This window comes from Pagrus pagrus (genome assembly GCF_965226575.1).
Source record: "Pagrus pagrus genome assembly, chromosome: 6".
Lineage (NCBI taxonomy): Eukaryota > Metazoa > Chordata > Actinopteri > Spariformes > Sparidae > Pagrus > Pagrus pagrus.
In genome coordinates, this window is record NC_140190.1 from 21965523 (window position 1) to 21993024 (window position 27502).

General features: G+C 40.9%; 2 protein-coding genes across 3 annotated transcripts in view; both read left to right on the forward strand.

Moving 5' to 3' along the window:
• The first annotated feature begins 2169 nt into the window (after positions 1-2169).
• Positions 2170-6257, forward strand: LOC311258752 (piggyBac transposable element-derived protein 4-like). Its single transcript, XM_084355312.1, has 2 exons — positions 2170-2795; positions 4296-6257. Exons 1-2 carry the CDS (start codon positions 2593-2595, stop codon positions 6061-6063), a joined length of 1971 nt encoding a protein of 656 aa, XP_084211438.1. The 5' UTR covers positions 2170-2592; the 3' UTR covers positions 6064-6257.
• Positions 6258-8810: 2553 nt separating this feature from the next.
• The window catches only part of lepr (leptin receptor), a 45171-nt gene continuing 26479 nt past the window's right edge, over positions 8811-27502 (forward strand). The window contains exons 1-2 of one of the 2 annotated variants that reach the window (XM_084355207.1): positions 8829-8919; positions 25731-26097. The gene's annotated coding sequence lies outside the window, so the exon portion shown is untranslated. Of the gene's footprint in view, positions 8920-25730; positions 26098-27502 lie in introns of both variants that reach the window. The other variant, XM_084355208.1, reaches the window with a different exon arrangement.

The following is a 27502-nucleotide window of genomic DNA, read 5'->3' on the forward strand; positions in this document are numbered from 1 at the left end:
AAGTATATGTTGCAATATTTTACAGTATTATTGGAAACTTGAACCTGATGATGCCAAATGTCATTAAACAAAAACGAACAACACACTGACATTTCCACAGAGCTAAATTGCAATCATGGCTAAAACCCCTGCTCTTATTGACCTTCAGGTGGTTTGAATGCAGCACCACCACAGCAGGCAAAACTGAAAAGCAGCCTCATTTAAAATCCATTGCTACTAGTTAATGTTGGCAAACAACATTTATTATTATGTTTATCAGTAGGCAAATAAGATTTTAAAGTGTTCTCTGGCCTTCGCTCACTTTAGCAAGACCTCAGTGACATTGTAATAATTTGTCCATGACCCTGCACTGCCTGCTGTACTCAAATACAGCACTGTTGTCGAGTGATTAAAATGCAGACTGAAATGTAAGTGCAGATGCACTCAGGCCATTCTCAAGGACCTTTGTTAGTTCTTCGCTGACTGAAAGGACATGTATGTTTTGGCAGAGATACTGGGGTTAATGAGGGGATGTTGACCAACGAATTGAATCATGTTTTAGGGATGCATAAAAGGTTAAAGCCATTATGTCTTGGTAAAACTCCTAAAGATGAACATTGAACAGTTTTAATACTGCTACTGAATTTTTCCACACAATGAAATAGACTTCCTCTGCCATAATTTTAATGCAGTTAAACATCTCTCTGACACAGTAAAGTGCACTGAAAGTCAGTCATAAACTATCTAAACTCTCCTCGCTGCATATAGTGACTTGACAGGAAGAAAAAAAATTGCTAGCTGCTGTATGTGATGCAATAATAAAGAAATATTGGTTTGTGTGTGCGTGTGTGTGTGTGTGCGCGCACTTGCTGAAAGAAATGTTCTGCTGAATAATGCAGCAGATTTCACACAGGAAGCACAAACCCAACAGAACATTTGATGTAGTTTTAATGTTCTTTAATGTTTCCTGCTCTATTGTTTCTTTTACAGAGAATGAGTTGGTTTACTCAGCAGCAAAGCACAATCATCCTCGAAACCAAACATTTTGATGGAAATACTCAAAACATATCGATCAGTAACATTGCCTACATGTTGATGAATCCCTAAAAAGGACAACTCAATTTCATACTGTTTATCTTTGTTTTTATTGGCAGGACCTCACGGCCTTCCGTCATTCTCGCTCTTTCAGCGGGGTAAAGGAAAATCACGTCATTGTATTTATCGATAATTATCAAAGTCAAACTCCATGTAAACAGATAGGGCAGGCAGGGCCACGCAGCCTGTGTGAACATAAACAAGCAAGTGAGCCGCAGCAGCTCAATTATGTGTCGTGTGTATTCACTCAGTTTGGCTTTGTGCACCAGTTTAAAACACAGCAATGATCTGTGTCTTCCTGGTTGTTTACTTTTATTTTTAATCCGTTGATGAGGACAAACAATTGCTAGTAGGACCAGCGTGCCAGTAGCATAACAACATAGCAGCTTCGTCTTCCGGCAAAAGTATCAGTGGGGGTTCCCAACACATAACACACGGGGACCATGAAGTGACGCTCCCACACTGCAGCACCAATCGCCGGATTTGGTGTAAATGCAGCCTACAACGCAGTCCAGTGTGCCCAGCCTGTTGTAAATATCGATCTTGCTAGAGTCAAACAGTGTTCTGGCAACCTTATTCTCCTCGAGAACAACTTTTTTATATAGCATATTTCAAATAACTATTTCTGAGTTTGTATTATTACCTTATCAATATTCTAAATATTGACTTTCTAAATTGTATTCCCCCCCCTGGAACTACATAGTGCACCCTTTAAGTATTTCCATTTCATGCTATTGTGTACTTCTACTCCCTTACATAGCATGGGCAAATATTGCCCTTTTTCACTCTTTAGCTTTAGTTACTTGTTACTTTGCAGATATAAATTAAAAAATTGTACCCTGTTGTAATGAAGTGAGTGATGAATAGATTAAGAAGAAGATTTGCTAATTTTTAACAGAATTTTAAACTTTTAACTGTAACTTTAGAGTATATATTATACATTCTGGTATTACTACTTTCACTTTTAAAAAAAAAAAAAAAAAAACCTAAAAAGGCCATTTACCTCTCTCATGTCTGTCTCAACCCAATTAGTATGCAAAACGTCGCGATGTGATTGGTTCTCAGACGGTAGCGTCTCATTTCCGTTTCCTCTGATAATCGCGGGCTATTTCATAATGGCGGAAGGAGAAAGACGCTCGGGTCAAAACAACTTTGCTTCATACGGAAAACTGATCGAGGTCTCCTGTGTGACAGCACCATGTTTGAATCTTACATCCTCTCTGACCTCCTCTGTGTGTGTGTGTACTCTGTCGGTCTTGTTAATACGATACCGAAACCCGATATTTTCCTAAAATTAGCCAGACATGCTAGCTGTCCGCTTCCGTCCCATCATGCATCGGGGAATGGGTCTGCCGACCAATCAGAGACTGTGTTTCTTAACTGCCGACCAATCAGAGGCCGTGTTTGTGACTGGGCTGGGCTTGTAGGCAGCGATCTCGCTCGCACAGAGACACGCCGCGAATGAGACTACTGGACCGATAAACACAAGATGTTTTGAGGAATTTATTCTTCACACAGATGCTGTTTCTGCTTCCTCTCTCTAAAATGGCATCACGGCGAAAGTTCAATGAAATAACAAGGGACGACGAAACAACAGAAAAAGATGGAACAGCCATTGAAGTGCTTCTCGAAAGCGACGATGATGACGGGGAGTCCGGGGCAGAAAGTTTTCTGACGGATGACGAGCTGGCTTACCAAGAGGGCCTCGACCCGGCTGAAGAGTAAGTAGAAACGTTATACTTATTTTCAGTACACGGGAAATGAAAGTGGAAACATGCACATGGGTGTTTTCTTTTACTTACTCGTACACTTGGTGGTGATTTGCTGCTCGGTGTCCGCCCCTTCACGCTGATAGGGGGGTGGGGCTTTACCTATTTGGAAAAGTAAGAGTGGTTTCACACAGTTTTAAATTGAATAGACTCTTGAATCCCAATAATTTATTTTGAGGGCTTATTCCTTGCAATTATTTTATCCCTCTAATCTAAGGTTAACCCAAATTACTACACTCAGTCATCAGGGAAAGTGTGGCTGCTGCATGCACGACAACTGCAGACACATTTATGTACACACCTATGTTGCAGGTATAGATGCTACTTTTACATCTATACTGATATTGACGGACAATTGGGCCAAATGGCTGAGAATCCAATTAAGATAGTCGTTTCATATCATTATTAATGACATCTCCTATTTTGTATCCTTTGTTAAAGTTTAACCCTATTTATTTTGAATATACCCACTTTATCAAGGCACACAGGATATCCTCAGCAATATTGTGCAATATTGTGCGCGTTATGTCCTTGAACCATTTTAATGTTTTAGCATATGGTGTTGCAGAGTTCCTCTCCATGGAGGACTGCCTGAGGGTTGCTTCTTGACATGTAGCAGCTGTAGATGGGACTGATTGATGACATGTTGTGTAGTCCGATGAATGGGAGCGGCTACGGTGCTAAAATAAGTCTTCGTTGGGCAGTCTTTATGCACAGTTTACGCATAAGTGAGCTGATATTTGTCTGACTTTAATCAAACAAACAAAAAACTGCCATACCAGAGAGGTGACTTGTCCCTTTTTATTCATAATTTCCTCTCAGTCAGCGGGGCTCTGTTTCTCACTCCACGCTCTTCACATGACGATGGTGCAACCAAACTACACACCTGCTAAACGATTCGCTGTTGGTGCGTCCCTTATAATACACTCCCATTATCAATGGAGATGACCGGCTGTTTATGAGCAGAGGTGTATTCGTCATGTGCTTTCATGTTGGTTTGCATTTAATACATACAGTCCTCATGAAACTATTGAACATGTTATTAAAATTATTTTATTGCCATCGCTGACTGTGTTCATCATATCCTTCTCCATACAAAAATATTACAATTATATTTCTATCTCATCAACTTCGTTGGCAACAAATTGAGTCATGTCAACTTTGACCCGTTCGACTTCAGGCAGCTTTTTGATACCTCCCCTGACTATTCATCTCAAAAGAGCCTATCGTCTCCAGGTAGGCTTTACCTCACAAATTCAGTGTGCCGATTTTGGCTAAGTTGTCTCCACAAAGTGTGAAGTGCAGGCCCACTCAACAGGTTTCAGTTTGGGGACGGTTGGGGGATCAGTATAAAGCAACATTAGCCATTCTTCTCATATATTGTGTGAGGTGTGAAAACAAGTCCCTAGTCTGATGTGTTCTAATTTTTTATCTGTTTTATTTGTTTTAAAGTGGCGATTCTGAAAAGGATGAAGAGCCTGGTACATCTACTGCAGAACAAACAGCTGAGCCCGCTGCTTCTCCTGAAAAGGCCAGCTCTTCAGGAGAGCATAAGCAGCCTAGATCACAATCTCGCAGAAGAGGCCGGAGCAGAACAAGATCAAGATCCCCACTTCAGGAACGCAGTGTATCAACAAGCCGGTGCAGAACGAGATCCAGATCTCCAGTTCGGAAATGGCCAAGGCGACTCGGACCTGTCAAATCCTGGAAAACGGAGAGTGATCCAGACTCATGTCCAAGCCCAATAAAGTTCATCCCAGCAAGACCCCCTGGACATCAACTGAACTCAAATGGCACATACACACCACTTGACCTTTTCAAACTATTTTTTAGCAATGATGCAGTTAAAACCCTTTGTCAAAACACAAATAGACAAGCTGCTAAAAACCTCAGTAAAGGCAAAAAATATACATGGACTGACATCAGTGTCCAGGAGTTTTTCAAGTATGTGGGACTAACTTTCTTCTTCGCATTGGTGAAACTGAATAGCATCCAGGATTACTGGAAAAGGAACACCATTTTCAGTGTGCCATTTCCAGCTAACGTCATGCCACGGGACCGGTACAGGATGATTTCTTGGAACATCCACATGAGTGATCCTGAGAAAGATGCTGAGAATGACAAAAAGAAGGGGGCGCCAGATTATGACCGCCTGTTTCGACTCAGGCCACTCATGGACACCGTCAAAAATGCCTGCAAAGCTTTTTACCACCCCAGGCAGAACCTAACAGTTGATGAGAAGGTGGCGCCGACAAGGTATCAAGTTGGATTGAAACAATACATGAAAGGGAAGCAAGCCAAGTGCGGTTTCAAACTCTTTGTGCTCGCTGACAGCAGCAATGGCTACACCTTTGACTTTTCTGTGTACACTGGGAAGACACCGTTTTCCACAGGCGCTGGACTTGCATATGACTCTGTCATGTCCCTGGTAAAGCCAGCACACCTGGGCAGTGGCTTTAATCTGTATGTAAATAACTTCTACACCAGTCCAAAACTCTTCAAGGATCTGTTAAGCCTGAATATCGGAGCATGTGGCACCTACAGAGACAATAGAAAAGATTGCCCCTGCTCAGTGTCAAATTATCCCAGAGGATCCATCAGGTGGATTCGTGATGGCCCATTGCTTTTTGTGAAGTGGATAGACTCACGAGAGGTCACCATCTGCTCTACTATCCACTCGGCAAACTCTGGATGCACAGTGAACAGGAGGGTAAAGACTCTCGAAGGCCAGTGGGCCATGAAATCCATTCCATGCCCGACACCTGTGGTTGACTATAACAAGAACATGGGAGGTGTTGAATTGTCAGACCAACTGATCCACTACTACTCTGTTCACCACAAGAGCATGCGCTGGTACGGGACATTGTTCTACCACTTCTTGGACATTGCAGCCACAAACAGCTACCTCCTTCACAAGGAAATATGCAGAGAGAAGCAGGAGGAACCCCTGACCCACAGGGCCTTCCTGGAGGAGCTGACAGCCCAGCTGTGTGGAGTCTCAGTTGCGATCCCTCCTGCCAAGGCCCAGAGTAGCCACCTACCCGTGGCAATCTGTACTCAACAAGATATTAGCAGGAGGGCCTCTTATGGACGAAAGACTTGTATACACTGTAGGCAGACCAGGAAGGTCGGTCAGTCTACACCGTGGAAGTGTAAAGAGTGTGATGTGGCCCTCTGTCTCATTGCAGACAGGAACTGCTTCGAGGCATGGCACAGCTAGACTTCTGGTTTAAAAAAAAGGGATGTTTAAAAAATGAACCAGTTCTAATTTATATATGTAAATAATTGTTTTTTTTTTGTTGTTGTTCTCGATGTTTATTTTTTCACTGCTTGCCAAGATGTGTGAGGAAATTTTTCAGAGACCAAAAATGTTTATTATTCTGTTTGGTTTGAATAAAGTTAACACTCATGTTATGTCTTTTGTCTTTATGGTCACATAACTATTTATACACTCATGTGACATCATTGCAGTATACATATTGTGGTAGCCCAACTTGTCCGAGGAAAAAAAGTGTATATTGCATTACAGGGTTGCTGTTATACAAGCATTATTCCACAAATAGATGAGGCAAAACAAAAATGGTAACCATTACCACCTGCCCTCAAGTTCCTTTTTAATGTGTTTTTAATAATTCTCTGGAATTAAATGTCATTGCAGACCTGAAACGCAACAAAAGTCAGAGAGACAGCTCTTGTCCAGAGAGAAGCCAGAGGTCACTTAGTGTGTGTAACACAGGATTATACATGGTGTTTTTCATACCACTTCAGGTGTCATGCAGGTCAACTTTGCATTAGTCAGCAGAGTTTTAGTATCTTACTGGCAGTTTAAAAATAGAGGCCTCCCCCCTTTCGGCTCTGCCACTTCACAACCTGCGTTACATGTAACTGCAGCTGTGATGGAAACCAACAATGGCACGGCAATAATAACTTTTATAAGCTGTTTTTTTAAATAGAATCGCTGTTGTTGGGGTTTGTTGCCGTTTGCTGTCTCCACACACTCCTGGGGGAAACACCTCTCTCTGGCCGCTGGAAGCTCTACTATGTCCACCAGATACGCGTTAACTGCGTCTGTTATGTAGCGTACAGTGGCTTTTTATGTCTCTACAGGATGCCTTTCAATCCCGCTGAATTCATATTTCAGGAAGACTTTATGTGGATTTCTTAAATCTTGGCAAAACATGTCCACTTGGCCTCAAGGATGAAATTAATAGATTTAAATGGTCACTGTGGCCTCACAAACATGTTCTTGGATTTAACTCAAGAACTCCGATGTTACTTCTGACAAAATTTCTCACAAATGTCTAATAGGATACAATTTTATATCTTAAAGGTCAAAGGACAACTTCTCTTTGACATCATAATGTTTTACAGAAACACTTTTCTGGCCATTATTCAACAGCATAACTCAGAACAGAAGGGAAGATTGTGACCATATTTCACATTGGGTCAGATACTGAATTGGGGATGCTAGTCTTGGGTGTCCAACGCATCTGCGATATAGAATTTGCAGCTTCTTGGCAGCAACATCTATATTTAAGGCATTTTGGTGCTATTAGCTTATTGGTTTTGCTGATAATGAGCTCCAGGTGCTTGCTGTTGCACCATGTGACAAACTTTTCTATCAGTCCTTGTATTCCCCTATCTATTGTAGTCTATTCATCCCAGTCTATTGTCTTTTGTAGACCCCTGTAGAAATCGTCTTCAAGTGATGTCACTGAAAATAATTAACTAGATTCATACATGTCAAAAAACTTCAATTTAGCCTCGAACTACACTACCTGGCATCATCACTTCATATACATACATATACAAGAGGCATACAACTGCAAGGGAGTCATTTTAGTTGGAGCTTTTATTGCTGAAAACTGCTCAGGAAACCAAAACAATGAACTGAAAGATGCTGAAATGCAACTTCTGTCACTGTATGCATAAACATTTGTTTCGTTCTTATTGAGTATAGCAGCTTTAAAGGAGAAGTTCACCCAAAAAGGAAAATTCAGTCATTATCTACTCACCTACATGCCAATGGAAAGATGTGTGAAGTTTCCTAGTCCACAAAACCGGAGCCTCACAGCAAAACAGTATGTAGCTCCAAACAGCTTGTCTGGTGTAATTAATCCAAGTCTCCGTAAGTCCTGCGATCCCAAACTGATTTAAGAAGACGTATCAACACCCTGGACGTGGTCAAGCTCAGCCACCCACTTCAGACGATATTAGTTTGGCAGCAGATTTTGACTTGGTGTAAATAACCTCTTTCTAAATTAATTTGGGATCTTTTGTAGACTTGGATTATACAATACAAGCTAAAGATTTGATGAATTCTCATTTTCGGGTGAACTTGTCCTTTAAGTTTTATGTCTGTTGCAGTGTGACTGTTGTCACCTAAACAAACACAATTTCTGTGTGAACTGGCAGCAGTGGGATATTTCCTTCAGGTGTTTTTTGTCCTACCTGATAAATAAAGCAGGCTTCTTCCCAAAAAGTTGGTTCTGCCTGGTCAGGATCATTGTGGTCACAGAGGGGGCTGTTGTAAACCGAGTGACATTGCAACCCAAAGGCAGCTCTTGGCTGGAGTGCGTCAGAGGAATTATGGTATCAAATATCATTCGCCCACATACACAAACACACACTGGCACACAGAAAACCCCTCTGTACCTCAACAAGAGGGGAAAATGTGAGGGCGATGACTGACTGAGGCTTGTCACTAAACTCTCTAAGGTGTGAAATCCTCATGTGTCCACAGCTATGAAAACACACATCAGGCTATATACATGCACACAAAAATAGAGATGGCTTTTATCCAGTAAAATCTAACCCTTAGAGTGCACACACACACACACCTGCAGATACCGATCAGTGTAAACACATTGACCCTGGCCTGTGTGATTGGTGTGTATTCTGACTCCCCGTCTCAGAAATAGCCCCTCATGCCCAGAGACACACTGCTCCACATAAAGGTCTCTGTCTGTGGGACGGCAACATGTCAGTTTCCAATCGCATGTTCAGGATATCAGGAGGAAGGAAAACTTTATTTTCCAAGTTGTACTTTTGGAGATCTGCTGGTGCGGCGGCGGTGGTGAGTAATTCACAAGAACTGAAACAAAACATTTGAGATGAACGACACCCCACACACAACCTGTCCACAGTGACTCACTTTATTCGAAATTTAAAACACTGTCAGTTCACCTATTGTTTTAACACTGAGTCACTGTGGGAATTAACAATAACAACGCTGCAGCCTCGAGCTCTTTTTCTTCTGTCCTGTTCAAGCAGCAGTTTGTCCTCCCTCAGACTCCCTGTACGTCACCTTTCTCTGATTGATTACCCTGAACTGTCTTTGTTGTAATGACATGTCTGCTGCTTTCTCTCTCTACATTGTTCCTCCATCTCCTTTTTGTTTCTTTTTAAATTTTAATGAGGCAGTGCAACAGGAACCACAGACAGTTGTGTGTCTTAAGCTTTTATCAGAAAACAAAAGTGAATGTGGCGTGAGCTCAGAGTTATCTGTGCAGGTTTTCTACCAAGAAGTCCTTCAAAATGTTAATTTGTCAGGTTCCTAAAAAAGGTAGACACGTGGAAACATTTAGCCCGGCTCTCTCCAAAACATGTCTACACTATCTTATTTCTTTGATTGGTGAAAAATTGTGTGTAACAATGACAAGTTAGGGTTTTAAGGAAGGGTTATATGCTGGACTGTTTCTCGGTCAGGAGCAGTGAACCATCAGGGAATGGGGGCAGTATGTAGTACACGTAGTATATCTTTAGCCATGTGTGCTTTGCGATGTGTTGAGGTTAGCACAACAAGCTGATCGGCGAGAACAATGCTATAGCTTGAAGACTTTCCTGCATCCTTTAACTCAGTTGTTTAAGAACAATTTGGGTTCCCGGTCAGTAAAACAGTTGTGGATGAGGACAGTGTGTTTGTGTTGCTCCACTGATGCAGGATTTGCTGAACATGCTAATTTTACTGCTTAATGGACCACAATACATTTATTTGGTTGCTTTGAATGTTTAAATAAAGCCAAAGTTGAAGAGCTGAAACACTTCTAATACACAATTTTTAAGTTTTGTTTTCTCAGCTTCATAGCACAAGAGGTGCTTTTCAGTATTAAAGCATATTGTGACCCAATGACTATTAGGAAAGTGTTGCTTATTTGTGTAATAAAAATACTGTACCAAAGTTTAGAGTGGGCAAAATGTCACCTCAGAGCCCAACAAGAGGATTTTGTCCGGCATTGACACGGGCACCACTGTCCGTACAAAATGAATGAAATGATCCTCAACCTGCCTTGTTTACAGACTGCACTATCTAAAAGACAGTGAGCTGACATTAGGTGTTCTGGCCGCAGACACATTTCAGACGAGCCTCGGGCTCTTGGCTTCGATCGACAGTCCAGTGTTAGATTCTCAGAGGTCAGACTCTGGTTTTTCAATCTGTGTCACAGTTAACAGCCATGGTTGATGTGCAAGGGGCAGTTTGCTGCCCATTTGTCCATTTGGTTTATTCAAGCTGCACAGGCGCTCAGGTGTGATTATGATCTCTGAGATCACCATGGTGATGAGGGGCTTCTGTACTCTGCTGTTTGCTCAGTTGGACCTCTTGGGCTTAATTTACACAGGAGCTAAATGTGTAAATGATTCTTTAACCCTGTGCTAATCCACTTGATCTTCATGTGCACACTTAAGGCAGACCTGTAGCTTCCAGTAAGGAGACAAAGGCCTCATCCTCAGTCTCTTGTTTGTGGGGTTTAGCAACCCGGGGAGCAGTTTGTATTTTGCAGTTCAAAACATTTACATGATGTGTATTTTTAGGAAGAATTGCATCTTGCTGGGGTTAGTAGAAATGTCTGCTAACCCCAGCAGCTGGACAGGTTAGCTTCATTAAGTTAAGAGGTAACTAAATGTAGGTAACTACCACCAGCATCAAAAGCCAAGGCAGTCACCAAGATACATGTTTGCCATTTACGTTTCTGCAAGTCATGGATATGTTGAAACTATCCATTTCTTCATGTTCAATTTTCTATCATGTTGTGACAACGCTGTACTTATGGTGTTGTTGGGCTTAGGCACAAAAACCACTAAGGTTAGGAAAACATAATGTTTTACCATAAAACCCCTGTTTTGGCTGCGAGAAACAAGGCTGGAGATGTCCCGACTTGTTGTCAACAACAAAAAAGAATTGTATTTATATCACAGAATATAACAAAAACATGTTATTTTAAGGCACGAAAATAACAGATCAGCTAATATAATGCAAGCCTGCAGGTACAAACCCAGGTCCTGAAAATGCTAAATGGAAGAAAAAAGGGTTGTTTTTAATCAGTAGGTCAATCCTGCACTTTCTATACCTGCTTATTGCTCTTCAAGGTCACATGGAGCTGATGGCAGAGCTAATGTACAGATGAACACATGACAAATACATTCCAACATTTAAAGGTTTCATTTAAGCCTGGATGTACTTGGATTCACCCTGGTTTGAATTATAACTTTATTGAGTTCCAACATAAACTACATGGGCCTGTGCAGACCAAACGTCTATCTGTTAATGTTTTGTGTTTCTGTGCAGTTTGTTGATCATTTCAACCCACTCCCTGTCTGTCTGTCTGTCTGTCTGTCTGTCTGGCCTCCCGTGAATCATCAGCTTGGATCCGTTCCATTCAAAGGCTAAATTAGCACATCATGACCAAATGTTCTGGAGCTGAGAGTCTGTCAACAAATTATTTGGCTTTACTTGCTGTTTTTCGGTTTATCATAATAATAATAATAACAATAATAATAATGCTTTTCGAGGCAGCAGTACAAATATTCTTGTAGATTTGTTCCATTGCAAAATATCTACATCACATACGTCAAGTCAAATGAAGTTCTCCACTTTGGGTCATTAATTGTGTTGTTTCCTCTGCTTTTTTCCATTTTCAATCATTACTGTCCTCATTCCTGTTTCTCTCACACTAAATAACCCCCAATTACTAGGTATGTTCTTGTTATGTGTTTGGTTTTTACACACACGCACACACACACACACACACACACACACACACACACTCACACACACACACACACGACAGAGTGCTCCTTAGTCACTGCCGGATCTGTGCAAATTGTTACAAATGTCAAGCTGCATTATTGTGGCGTGCCAGTAATATGGATTCACAGTTCACGTGTTAAACATTAAGTTTGGAGTCTTCTTTACTTCTACATTTTTAAACTCTCAATGCTCCCAGCCCCAATGGCTTTTATGAAGAAGCAGCTTGATTAGAAAGAATATTGTTAGCCTCTCCAACAGGCTAACATCGATATTAGCTTCTCCAATAGGCTGTCACTGATGTTAGCCTCTCCAACAGAATCATGTTAAAAGCTATAGTGTAGGTTTATCTGTGACTTTAGCTAACCTGGTTTGCTGCATGATCAGCTGTTCCCCTCGACTATTCTCAGTCAATCTGCTACGTTTTGTGGTATTGCTCATTGGGCTTACTAGTGAGACTTTTGTGGCTAAATTAACAAAATGGACATTGAATCAAATCTGAATTCATTCTTGCTGGGGTTAGCAGAAATGTCTGCTAACCCCAGCAGCTGGACAGGTTAGCTTCGGTAAGTTAATAGGTAACTAAATGTAGGTAACTACCACCAGCATCAAAAGCCAAGGCAGTCACCAAGATACATGTTTGCCATTTACGTTTCTGCAAGTCATGGATATGTTGAAACTTTCCATTTCTTCATGTTGCAACTTTTCATTTCTTTATGTTCAATTTTCTATCATGTTGTGACAACGCTGTACTTACGGTGTTGTTGGGCTTAGGCACAAAAAACACTTGGTTAAGGTTAGGAAACATAATGTTTTACCATAAAACCCCTGTTTTGGCTGCCAGAAACAAGGCTGGAGATGTCCCGACTTGTTGTCAACAACAAAAAAGAATTGTATTTATATCACAGAATATAACAAAAACATGTTATTTTAAGGCACGAAAATAACAGATCAGCTAATGCAAGCCTGCAGGTACAAACCCAGGTCCTGAAAATGCTAAATGGAAGAAAAAAGGGTTGTTTTTAATCAGTAGGTCAATCCTGCACTTTCTATACCTGCTTATTGCTCTTCAAGGTCACATGGAGCTGATGGCAGAGCTAATGTACAGATGAACACATGACAAATACATTCAAACATTTAAAGGTTTCATTTAAGCCTAGATGTACTTGGATTCACCCTGGTTTGAATTATAACTTTATTGAGTTCCAACATAAACTACATGGGCCTGTGCAGACCAAACGTCTATCTGTGAATGTTTTGTGTTTCTGTGCAGTTTGTTGATCATTTCAACCCACTCCCTGTCTGTCTGTCTGTCTGTCTGTCTGTCTGGCCTCCCGTGAATCAGCTTGGATCCGTTCCATTCAAAGGCTAAATTAGCACATCATGACCAAATGTTCTGGAGCTGAGAGTCTGTCAACAAATTATTTGGCTTTACTTGCTGTTTTTCGGTTTATCATAATAACAATAATAATAATGCTTTTCGAGGCAAATCTTGTAGATTTGTTCCATTGCAAAATATCTACATCACATACGTCAAGTAAAATGAAGTTCTCCACTTTGGGTCATTTATTGTGTTGTTTCCTCTGCTTGTTTCCATTTTCATTCATTACTGTCCTCATTCCTGTTTCTCTCACACTAAATAACCCCCAATTACTAGGTATGTTCTTGTTATGTGTTTGGTTTTTACACACATGCACACACACACATACACACACACACACACACACACACACACACACGACAGAGTGCTCCTTAGTCACTGCCGGATCTGTGCAAATTGTTACAAATGTCAAGCTGCATTAATGTGGCGTGCCAGTAATATGGATTCACAGTTCACGTGTTAAACAGTAAGTTTGGAGTCTTCTTTACTTCTACATTTTTTAACTATCAATGCTCCCAGCCCCAATGGCTTTTATGAAGAAGCAGCTTGATTAGAAAGAATATTGTTAGCCTCTCCAACAGGCTAACATCGATATTAACATCTCCAATAGGCTGTCACTGATGTTAGCCTCTCCAACAGGTGTAAAATGTAAGCCGTTTGGAGTTAGCCTGTTGGAGAAGCTAACATTGATATTAGCCTGTTGGAGAAGCTAACATCGATGTTAGCCTCTCTGTACCTTTGATGCAGACCACATTCTTTTGCAAATAAATTTCAGCTTGTCTAGTTCTGAATCTTTGATCTGAACTGACCGTCAGGTTTGAAGAGCCTATCAGCTCTGTAATAGAAAAAAACCATACCCTAAAATAAGGGATTAGTTTCCTAAATGCAGCGAGGAAACATATTTTCGTAATACCAAGAACCCTAAATGCCATCCATAAAAGAGATAAGATATGTGGTTTGTGACGTTTTTTGGAAATCATTTCAATGGAATATAAACAAAGCAATAAAGCTGTTTATATGGCCTCATTCAGGACCTAATTCAGCGCTCTCATTCAGGAAAACACTGTAAGAAACCTTTCTCCTGTGCATTCAAATGACACAAAGCCTGCCAGGCTTTCATGCCTCATTCAGAAAAAAGAGGGTTTGAATAGGGAACAAGGGTCTAACTCAAAGAGAGAGCTGCCTGGATGTTATTGATTGTTGTTTGACTGATTCAGCATGAGAGCATTGTATGAAACATCAGTTCATATACAGACACATGTGGGTGGTCAGGACATGCGTGACCTGCTCTCTTCACTTCCGCCTGAAGTCGTGCTTGCATCAGTTGATGGCATCAGTTTCTGTCATGCTTTGACGTATCATTCACCGGTTTTCTATTTGCACAATGTAGTTTGAAGTATTTTACAAACTGCAGGTTTGTTTACTTCCTTTCAACTCTACAGTAACGTTACGTTCGCCTCCAACCTTAATGATCAGTGCTTTTCCATCCTTCAACTAGTTACTTCACCTGGCACAGTTAGCTTTGTAGTAACAGTATCTACAATTTGGTTTTGTAGGCCTATATAGGCTAGTGTTTTTTAGCATTTTTCAGCTAACCAGCTGGCTAGTAAAATGACGAAAAGCACCATCAAGTTCATAAGCAACAAGGTCAGTTGGCAGCTCTTCCAAGAGTGTAAAAACGAGCCACAGTGACCTTACGTTAGCTTAGCTCTGACAATACGGCTAATGTTGGTGCTGTACTGAGTGACTAGCTAACATCTTCTTTTCTTTCCCACTCAGCAAAGCAACGTTTTTTTGCCTAGCTTGTCCAGTGATTTATGTGTTAGTCACAGACGTTTTGAACCTTTTGTGTTGCTCCTCAGGAAACTTGATCACTCCAGGCTGTATCGTAGACCTTGAATGTGCATATTTTCAGTCAGTGTGCTACATTTTGTGGTATTGCTCATTGCGCTTACTAGTGAGCCATGAAACAACAAAGAAGAACAATTTTTGCAGTTTGATTCAACAAAAATGGACATTGAATCAAATCTGAATCCATATGAAATTTCACATTGTGATGATATAATTATTAATGACATAATAATGCTAATTTGGTATTTATGAGATTAAAAACGTGGTTCTCTGATACATCTGTCAGTGTGAATGCAGGATGGTTAATCAGAAGCTGCAGGATGGAACAAAAATCCATCCATCCAGTATCTATAGCTGCTGACGTTTAGAGGGTCGCAGGGAGCTGGAGCCAACCCCAGCTGACATTGGGCGACAGGTGGGGTCACCATGGACATGTTGCCAATTAATCACAGGGACAAACAAGCCTTCATGCTCACATTCACGTCCACGGGTAACTTAGAGATACCAGTTAACCTGAAGTGCTTGTTTTAGGACTGTGGGAGGAAACCGGAGCACCCGGAGAAAACCCACAGAAAGGCCCCAGCCAGGCGGTTTATATAGATTAATATGATAACGCGATACCAGATGCAAAGATCGCGAACATTCAAACCAATGAGAGCTGCTCATCTCGCGCATACACCAAAGACGTTTCTTGGCTGCACGGTGAAAACAACAATAGAACAACTTGTTGAAATTGCTCACCCTTTCTTCTCAAACCCTAATCTGTTTTCAGGCAGTCGCAAAATGATATCAAGGTGACAGCAGCGCTAACAGCCTCCGTCTGCCACCAGATGATGACGCCCTTGCTGTTGTTTTATTGTGCTGGCTGGGAGAGAATGGCTCACTAGGTTTTAGATAATAAAATCTGATGACGCACATGCTTGGCATTGGGACGCCTCTCTCTTTCAGCTCTTTTGTCTCAAATTTTTTCCACGTTTGTTTTTTTTTTTTCCCCCAAGAAGATGGAAAGACGAGAGGTCTCTCCTTATAATCCATCTCGTCTCTCAAAGGAGAAAGTCGGAGGGGAGCTGTGTGAGTGTATGAGCCCATAAGCCACTCGGTGTGGAATAAGCGACAGAGCAGATGAATGTATGAGTGTATGTGTGCAGAAAACAAGTTGGAGATTGTGTCCACTGCGACTGTGGTTTTATGAGTGACTCCATCACGCTCTGATGATGTGATTATAGCAGTGCAGAGAGCGAGCTGAGAGTCAAAGCAGTGCTGTCATTTCATCACATCACCGCTCACACACTGCTGTGTGCTGACACGTGTTTATGTGTAAGACAGAGAGTGGTAGTCAGGCCGAGGTAGAAAGGAAGAAAGAAAGCAAGGAAGGACCACAGGATGAATAAGAAATGCTCATCTCACCCCTCAGGCTCTTCGCTTTGGCCCCCGATGCCGAACATTACCCCGCAAACTTTCATCTTTAAGCCTTGCTGGTGTCACTATCAGATGTTAACCACTCACATCTGGTGCGTAATTGTGTTGTTCACATGTTGTGGAGCCACAAACCCGAACAGCTCAGCTTCTTGTGTTCTCCGGGCCAGATTTCGTGCCAGCAGATGAGTACTATCACTAAGATCCTTTAAATCTATGAGCTGTGGCTGTCTCATACACTGCTGTGAACACAAACACACACACACACACACACACACACACACACAGTGGTTGGGTTGGGTTGGTTTATTGTGTCATAAGTGCGCACATGATCTCAGATCAGCTCCAGTTATGTTGCGACACACAGGCAAACCTCCAAAGAGAGAAAAAGGGAAAGAGGACCACAGAAGAAGGAGATGGAAGAACAAGTGAAAGGAAATAGTGAAGCAGGGTTGTAGCTACTGATTATTTATATCATTACATCAGTTTTTGATTGGTTAATCAATACATCTAAAATTGCCTGAGGTCTCCAAACCTTCAAGATATTAAGTTTACAATGTTACATAACAGAGAAAAGTTTTTTGGGTTGATGAATGACTTCAAAGATTGATCAGTCATCACAGTTGTAAACTAATTAGTCAGCTAATCTTGTGGACAAACCGATTAAGGAAAGCCAGGAGGCGAAAGAGCTGGCAACATGTATGAAAGGGTTTGTCCTTTCCTGCAAATAGCAAAAAAAAAAGCACATCTAAATGTCAGTAATTTTGGACAGTTTAAAACTTTTTTTGCCATGTGGTTGACTCACTCACTTTCCCTCCTCTGTTTCGCTGACACTCTCTGCATGTGTCATCTCTCACTGGACCTGATGTTTGGCAGGTGCTGTGTCTCATGTGCAGCTCTGCAATTGGAAATCTTTTCTCTTAATTTGATAAACAGCCACTCATCTGTGGGAAAGTACCAGACCGATCTACCATTCTCATTGCTTTTGATGAAACGATCCCGACAGTGCAAAATGAGCAAATAAAATAAAACATCTCTGTTATGATTGGCTGTCAACACTCTCATAGTGTTGTTTTAAGTTAAAAAAACTAAACAAACAGAAAAGCACTGTAAAACACCTGCTCAGTACATCACTGTAGACAGACACAGTTGGAGACTAGCTAATACTGAACTTGAATCCTTGAGGTGGCACGAAATGTCATTGAAAATGAATAGGAGTGATGCTCTTTACCTGCAGGGTGTGTAAATAAACTATTTGCCAACAAATTCACCAGATTAACTTCAAAGGTGCATGTCAGTGACGTGTTTCCAGCTTGTTTCTATGGTTTAAATATCCATCATTGTGGCAAAAACTGTGAACCTGTGAAGTTTTTAGGGCTCGCTTGCTTTGAGAAAGCGATTGGGAAACCACAGGTCTGTGTGTTGAATTGCAAAAGTTTATCACCTGCACAAAAAAATGAAAACTTTTCACTTTGACATACATAGATAATCCTGATAATAAAGGGACAGTTCACCCTGACATCAAAAATGTATATTTCCCTCTTACCAGTGTCTGTCAACCAGGAAACTCCTCTGTTGACCTCCATTGTCGTTCTCAGAGGCCACGTTTGGCCCCAGTCTAGAGCTGTTCAATGGAAGCTGCTGGTTACAGTACAGTACATCAGGACATTTGTTAGCAGTTATTTTAGCAATAAGTAAAGGTCCAGTTCCACCCAAATCACTGAATAAAGTTACATAGTTTTATACAGTCATGCGCAAGATCTCGTCACAAGCAACACGCTCCTCTGGTGACGTGACAGCAGGTTTTATTATTCTTCCTGATGGGTTCAAACTATTCATCTGTTTTATTATAATTCACCTGCAATAACCAGAACTCTTGAATAAAAAGCTGGGTCAGCTTGTATTTCAGCATGCGTATAGCTTTCAGGGAGATGACATACAGCCGTGCTCTGGAAAAGACATCATGCTCAAACTTTGTCAGCACATGTTGATGAAGTCAGTGCATGACCTTAACATGCAGCCTCAGTGATTTTGTCTTTCTAATATGAAAGCAGGAGCTCTTGAGAGCAGGCAGAGGTGTTGGTTTGATCCATGTGTTCACACAGCGTGGCTGCTGCTGCTGAATTTCTCAGGAACAAGGATGTTCATCGTCACATGATGGGCTGAATGCCAATGAAAATAAAGATGTCCAGTAACTTTCCACAAACGTAAGACACAGAGCTTGATAGTACAAACATTATAGAATTGGAAGATCAGATATGAAAATGTGCTCCAGATGTGGAAATGTATTCCAGTAAACATGAAATGAAAATCTGTGTAGCAGAGCTTCAAAAGCTGTTTGAAGTCATTGTCTCACCTCTCACAACAAATCCAGTTGACCTTTAGATGAAAAGATGCAGGAAGGTGGAGCCAAAAAGTTACGTTTTTTATATCAATATTAGGTTTTGGCCTTGTATCCACTTGGCATAGAAACTGACAAACTTTACTTCCCGCACTGCTCGTGCTGCGCTGGACTTCACTCATTAGAAAAGATCAGACTGAATGTACAAAAAGTCTAAACGTCTCCTCAGAACAAAACATTTGCATTTACGTACAGTACAGTACATTATATATATCCTGCAGAGGATGAAACCAGCGATTGTGTGACACACTCCGTGCCCCGACCTTTTCCATGCAGTCCTCCCAGAGGAAAATGAGCATCAAGAGGATGACCTACTTTTTTGAGTTTTCAGACATCAGCAGACCAGTAACCATCCTGGCAGTGGATCACACCTGACTTTATTCAGAAAGCATACTGTAAATATAGAAATCTTGTTAAAGGTTCTCATGCCAATAGTACTGTTTTTATAATATACAATATTCATGATGTCATCGTGCAGCTGTGGGACAGAAAGCTACTGTACATTTGGACTAAATTAGATTTGGATATATTTTTAGTCAAAGCTGATTAAGGAGAGGTTTTAAAGGAAAAGTTCAACATGTAAGGAAATATGCTTATTCACTTTCTTGCTGAGAGCTAGATGAGAAGCCAAGAGACTGTTTGCTTAGCTCAGCATTAAGGCTGAAGACAGGGGAAACAGCTAGGCTGGCTTTGTCTTGTCATCGCCTTGGCATTGCCAGGCAGCCAGCGGAGACTCAAGGCCATAAAAACGTCAGCACATATCCCCCCGTGAAACCACATCTTGTTATTTCACGCTGTGGGTTTTAACTAGTACAAATTAGTGAGGTTTAGAAGTGCCCTTTCACTTTTTTGACAAATTCGTGTCAGCTGTTCCCTCCTGTTTTCAGCTAAGCTAAGCTAATCGACTGCTGGCTGTAACACAACATTTGCCACACAGATGGACATCACAGTGGCAGCACAGTCAATTTTCTCATCTAATGCTCATGAAAAATGTGAATAAGGCAATTTCCCAAAATGTCAAACCATCCCTTGAAAAGAACACTAACACGCACATGAAACCGTGACCTTATTTCAAGCCTTCGCTCCCATAGAAAGAACATTATGGTGATAGAAAGATATCAGATTCACGGCCTATTATACAAAATCAAGTTACATTTTATCCTTCAGTGACCAACGTGATTTTCTCTGCATGTGAAACACTCAGGGGAATCACGCTGCAGCAGGATCACACATGCGTCGGGAATAAAGAGATTACATCAACCCCTTCAGTGACATCATCCCAGCCAGTCTGTAATAATGACATCATCCTCTCGGTATGTTATCCCTCCACCCCCGAAGATTTCTTTCTCCTGTGCAGCATCTAATTGATTATTCATGAGCGGCTTCCCTGCTTGAGTTGCCGAGACATTTTTACACCGCGGCCTCTGTTTGTTGGACTCATAATGTTGGTGCAGTGTTAAAAGCTTCACTCATCTACTGCAGTGAGGATACTGCTGCTCTGCTCCACCCTAAAGCAATGATGAGGTGGGAATAATGATAATGAACTGATGTCCTGTTGACTAGTTAAATAAGGGTAAAATAGTATTTTAAATACATTTTGTGGTGATGACATTTAAAGGACCAAGTGGATGATATTTGTTAAATGTATTTTTAAAAAGGATTAAGTTCAAAGGTCAAGTATGCTGACTCCTACAAGGAATTTGACTCTGGCTCTATGTGTAAGCACATGCAAGCGAGGTGTCACTGATCAAACATGTCAATCTTGGATAATTATCATATTTTATCCATTCATTTAGTTGTTTTTTTGTTAATTTGTTTGTTTGTTTTTGCACCACACAAACATCTACACATGAGGATTACCTACCGAGAGGATGATGTCATTCCTCCACACAGGGTGGGATGATGTCATTGGAGGGAATGATGTCACCTCCTCATTTTGAATGCATACTGTAGGCAGGGCTGCTCACGCTGTCCTCCACATCGCTGTCTGCTCAGTGAACCTTACATTTTAACCTAGTTTTACGAACTGTAAGTGAATGTTACATTCCTGTATCACTTTAAAGCTGTGTTAGGATGGAATGGGAAATATTCTCCAAAACAGGAACACAGATGCTTTGGAGATCATGGTTTGGGGGGAATAACCTCATAAACGATGATCTTTGGCAGCATGTTTATTTTTTCTTCAGTCTTTTTCAAGAATCCAAAGCATTTTGATTTTATGAGTAATGTCGACAGCAAGAGTGAACGAGACTGTGTGTTTTTCCAGTGTCAAAAATAGCTTCCACCAAAAAGTATTTTTCAAATATTTTTATCGGGTTCCAGCATTGAGAAGCTGCTTTCTGTTTTGTTCTTTGAAATCATAATTTTTTAATATTAGAAATCAGACCTGGATCTGTTATCGGTGCTCGTCTACTTTTTTGCACAATGCAATAAAAAATAAAAGTTAAAATGCAAAAAAGTGCAAGAAATTTGTCAGTTTAATCTGGAAAACATAAAGACGAAGGTACACGAAGAAAATCCACTATTTAAGTGGAAAATGACTGAAGGAGAATTGCATGTGGCTTTACTCTGTCTAGTGTAGCTCATTTTACCAGTAAACTACTCAGTTTGGAGATTTCTGGAGACAGATTCATGATCAATTCAAGAAATATATGTAGGTCTAACATGAAGGTAGAAACGATTACATAACTGAGAGCATTATCTCATGTTTCCATGAGATTTCATGTCTTTGCAAGCTGACTTTTTGCAGTGAAATCATGTAATAAAGCATCTGACAATAATATGTTATTGGACATGACAATGTAACAAAAGAGTCAATTGTCTTCTTCATTAAAACTTTCTGCTCCTCTGAGGAAATTTGATGTGAAACCAGATGCTTCCAATCCCCAACAGGCACACCAGTTAGCTGACACTAACGAGCAAATCCATCTCTATAAAGATCAGTGGGCTGTAAAATTAAAGTGATTTGCCTCCATCATGACGCAGATCAAGGAACCCACATGCAAATGAACCGCCTCATAGGGAAATGTGTGCAAGAACACAGTGACGCATCCTCTCTACGTCATAAAGTGTGATAGTGACTCCCACACTCGCAGGCACGCACGCACACACACGCACACACGCACACACACAGACCTGTACCTCAATCTCTCACGACTTTATTTTATATCTTTGGCTATTTTCATGAGAATTACATACATTTTGATGTGACTGACTTTTTTCACATGTGGACAGAAATTCATTGAAGCAATGTGGCTGTAGCTCAGTAGGTAGAGCAGGTTGGTCAGCACTTGGGATGTCGCTGGTTTGAATCCCAGGATCCCCCGGCTGCATGTTACAGCATCCTTTAGCAGGATACTGAAACCTGAACTGCTCCTGATGAGCAGATCAGCACCTTGCAGCCCTTGTCGGTCTATGAACGGGTGAATGTGACAAGTGTTGTAACAACTGACTGTTTTGACGTGTGATCCAATATTTTAACATGTGAAAGCAAAATGATATCACACGTGAGCTGGACATTTTCTCAAGTGATTGTCTTTTTTTCACATATGAATAGAATTTTCCACAATTAAATTATATATGTTCATTTATTATTTGCTTGTTTTCATTAATTTGCATAAACATGACCCGAGCCTGGTTGTAGGTTATCACAGCTGCCTCCTAAGAAGGTCTTTCACGGTTCTGAATCTGCTAGCCAGGCCAGCTGTGTCCTCTGTGGACTTTGCATACTTTCCACCATGTGTGTCTGGGTTTCACCAGGTGCTCTGGGTTCATCTCAGAGCCCAAAAGCATGCAAGTGGAGACTCCCATACCAGTTTATCCCTATATAGCCCATGTTAAGCCTGTTGTGGACTGTCAGCCTTTCCAGAGTGTTCCCTGCTTCTCAGTCATTGTGCAGTGTGTAGATGAGATGGATGGATACCTCTAACCTTCACCCTAAAATCAATTTTAGCCCTAAAATAAATAATTAACCATGTGTGGATGGTAGTTTTGTCCCCACCAACAATAATGCACTTGTGTGAAAGATGTATGGTGTACATTCAGCGCCTGAAGGCTCACCTTAGCGCAGTCTGAGTCAGAACCCCAAAAAGGTTTACTCTCTGAGGACCAGAGGTGTGTTTGGGTTTGTTTCTCTTTCATATTTTTGAGTGATGAACTTCAATCATGACATCGCACATCTACTGTAATTTACCCATTGTTTGTTTGTTTGTTGTCTTATTTTTACATTTCATTCTTAGTGTTTTTATGGTTTTAATCATCAATTTTTTATCATTTCTATTCCCATTTTATTTCTTATGCCGTCCTGTTTATCCAAACTTCTACTTACTGTGTATTTCACTGGTTAGGTTTTGTGTTTGTTGTTAAGCTTTGTAGCGCTAGTTTTTATGTGCTATACAAATAAACCAATAACAGTAACACTAATAAGTCCTCATATGTACTCAGATTTTGTAATTAAGCAACCATACGCATACACACACTGTGTCCTTTGACAACCATCAAGCAAAACTCTGCAGTGTGGATTGGCTGATGACAGCATACCAATAAAAAAGAAAGTATAATCGGAGGTGTGGGACTAGAAATTTACAGCCCCAACTGAATACAGACAGATCAGCCATTCTCTTATATGTCTTCGCTATGACACTTTCCATAATGCTACTAATGTATAATGCTCTGAGCTGTCCGGCTGGAACTGATTACCTGTTGTAATGATATTACATTTTATCTCATTACATCCATGCAGTATTGAAACTTAACAAACAGCCAGGAGTGCTGTTAACGTTTTTATATGATTGTGAGAGAAAAACACTCAAAAACAAACTGTTCTAAACAATATAACATGGCTCAATATAACATTTCTTCCTCGATTAATAAATATTAGCATGAAATTCAGCACATTCCTTGATTTTCTAATCTTTTTGTCATTACATACTCTACTTTATACTTTATTTTGTCCTTTCTATAGTTACTTTTACAAAATTGCGTACAGAAATCAAAACCCATATAGATAAAGTAAATCTGAGTACATTGATAAACAAATAAACACACCGGATTCAATCCACCCACACAGGAAAGATATTACATGCAAACTGTGTGTTTAAGGCATATTTAAGACATTTGAGACAATAGACAAATACATATTTAAAAAATGAAATTATATACAAAATCAATCTGAATGAAATGCGCTATATTTGCAAGAGAGTAAGTAAAACAAAATATGAAAAAAAAACAAAAAACGTATGTTATGTGCAAATGAAAGCCATAATCTGTAAGATAAAACTGAAGTAATGTATGGAGACTAGGCAGCAGTACAGTAACACAGTCTGCTCTGTGTTTTCAACGAGTGTGTAATGGAAGTTAGAAATGTGGGGAAACATGGACTGAAGTATAAATATGATACAGAAATATGAGGCCACTTGACCAGAACAACAAAATCACTATTCACTGGTCTATGTGGAACTCCCTGTATCGTCAATAGCGACACAGACTTTCCATTCAAATACCAGATTATTAACTGGACCGTCTGTTTGCATTTGGAAAAGTAGGTTGACTTAGCGGTGTGGCCAAGAATCCACATCTGTACAACTGAGACTTTTTCCAGGACTGAAACACTGTGCTTTTAAGGAGTATTTGAATAGAAAGTAGTTGAGTCTCTGCAGAAGCATGCGGGTAACCAGACTGTTTGTTCTCCGTTTCTGTCTGCAGTCTCTTCTCCTCTCGACTCCTGTTTCATACAAATTCAAGATGTATTTGCGTGACAGACGTGTGGAACATCTGTGAGGTTGGCGTGGTTTTTAACAGACAGTGACCGTTTTCTCTGGAAGTCTGTTTATTCAAAGATACAGAAAACAGAGGGGAGTGATGCTGAGAGGAAGACAGAGCTGTTGGGTTGATTAAAGCATTTATCATGTTGCCAGCAGTCTGTTTATCATCACATACAGCTGATGATAAGTGGAAATGGGAGGATCTGCAAAATGTGACTTGCCCTTTAGGAACGTGCATTATTTAACAAAACACTGTCGAATCTTTGGAGTCTCTGGAAGACACAAACTGATTTGAAAAGACAATATTTACACACTTTTTGCCATTCTTTGTTTTTTTATTCATTTTAAAACTAGTCTCCATCTACTTCATTCTCTCTACTGCAGTGTGCTGTGAATCTTCAGCCCATCCATGTTCCAGTACTTTATACTTCCACTCCACTGCATTTTGGAGGCAGATATTGTACTTTTTACTCCACTACATTAATTTAATAACAGATAACTTAATACTTACTGACTACATACTAACTTAATAACTAACTTAGTTACTTTGACATGTTGACATACATCAGAGCCAAGTGAGTGCGTGTTTAAATTAACTTATTTTATCAACAGTCCGGTGAAAACAAACTAACAAACACTGATTCCAGTAATCAAAAAATGCCGAATATCGATCTGATAATTGGTCAGTCTGATAATCAATCGACCCACAGTGTACAGTAAGTATATTCATACATGAACAATCAAGTGAAACACTAAAATATCCCCAAATCCCTGAGTAATTTTGAGTGGTGTATATCATTGGGTTGCAGCTGGTAAAGGTGACTGCTTGGTGGTCTATAATAATACAATAGCCATTATCATAAAATTTGTATTCATAATCTGAATCTGCAAAGAAACTGTTGTCACCTAAATGTTGTGGAGTATAAAATAGAATACAATGTAAATTCAGAAGTAAAAGTACCTCAATGTGTGACTGAAGTATAGTACTTGTTACATTCCAACACTTCGTGTTGTATTTCTCTATTCCCGAACAAATGTCTGTGTCAAGTAGGCTGCTGGTCATCTACATCGTGAGTGTTGTGATTTCCGGAGGTGTCAGTGAACGCCTCACGGTGGGCTGGGCTCTGTGTGTCTGTCAGAGCGCCTCTCCCTCCTCCGCCCCTCCTCTGTGGCTGCTCTGCTCCGGGTCTGCTCCCAGCCTCAGTCTCGTGTCTGCGCTCAGGGAGGCCCGGCTGTACGTCAGTGAAGCAGCGTGAGAGACAGAGTGAGTGAGAGAGAGATCGGACTGGACCTCAGACTCACGATGGACACCGGAGAGCTCTGATATCTTCACTGAGGATTTAAACTCACCTGAACCAACTCCGACGCGCACAAAGGGAAACCTGGACACTAACCCAGCAGACATCTCCAGGAGAGACGTAAGGAAACAGTCTCATTATTACTGAATCTCACTGTGTTTGGATGTTTCTCTGGTCTCAGCCGCTCTGTGACCTGTCAGACCCTGTCTGTCACACGGAGGTGAGACATTACTCACCTCTCTGTCTGACTGACGGCTTAGATGTTTTCTACTTCCAGGCTCCATTTATAGCACTTTACACTTGTGTTTTAACAGTAGATAGATAGATAGATAGATAGATAGATAGATAGATAGATGTCTAATGGAAAAGTGCAGTGTAGTGTCTGTCGATAAGTTTACAAAGCCACGGATAAAACTTTGTTAACATTTTTCAAAAAGTTCATTTTCAAATTTGTCGCTTCTCACACGGCTGTGCTTTGGTTTTGGCACAAAAACCACTTGGTTCGAGTTCGTAAAACATCCTGATTTGGTCTGAATACTTTGGCCTACATGTTTTGGTTGCCACAGACATAGCAGGAGATGTTAAAACAACGTTTTTGTTACCACACAGGGCTGCAGATGCTCCAGCTTCTTGTTAAAAATTAAGTTTTCTTGTCACCAAAAATGTGGCTATCAATGCCCTGACTTCCTGTCAATATCTCAGTTTTTGCCGCCACAGCTGCAGCTGCAGATGCCCTGAATTCCAGTCAAAATTATACATTTTTTGTCTTCACAAACATGGCTGCAGATGACACGCCTGCTTGTCAAAATATCCGTTTTTGTCACCACAAGTACGGCCGCAGATGCCCAACATCCAGTGAAAAGTGTCACAACTTGTCCAGCTTCTCCTTAAAATTATGTTCATTTTGTCGGCTGCGGATTGCCTGATTTCTCGCCAAAATTATCCGTTTTGTGTTCCTGCAAACACACCTACAGATGAAGCAACTTTTTGTGAAACACTCCCACAAACACGGCTGCAGATGCCTCGACTTCTCTCTAAATATATCTGTCTTTTGCCACAAACACGACTGGAAATTGTCCCGAAGTCTCCTTTAAAACATCAAATGGTATCACCTACAAATGAAACCAAACGAAGTGGTCACTGTTCTTGCCAACCTCGTCTCCTGCAACTCCATCACCATCAGCTCCACCTCTCAAGGTGAAAGTCAGGTTTTGCTTTATCACATCATTTAATAAACACGTAGCAGTTTGAGATTGTGAGAACTTGTGCTCACCGGTTGTTTAGGGCAGAGATCAACTTGTCAGAAATATGCTGCTTCTTATGAGAAGGGGAGGGAACAAGCCCCGGCGCGCCTCCATGCAGAGCAGCTTGAGACCGGCGGGCAGTGAGTCAGACCAAGATGAATAGTTGGCGAGGTGGAGGCCTTGGAGGAGACGGAGCTCGAGGGGCAGAGCTTCCCTTACATGTGGAAAATAGTTTCAGATGGGTGTCTTAATGTAGCCTAATTGTTTCCAAAGAGGATGAG

Excerpts from the sequence above, each read along its gene's own strand:
- LOC311258752 (XM_084355312.1), top strand. The coding sequence starts at position 2,593 with ATGCTGTTTCTGCTTCCTCTCTCTAAAATGGCATCACGGCGAAAGTTC. Across the intron at positions 2,796-4,295 it reads GGCCTCGACCCGGCTGAAGA|TGGCGATTCTGAAAAGGATG; the intron begins GTAAGTAGAAAC and ends TTTGTTTTAAAG.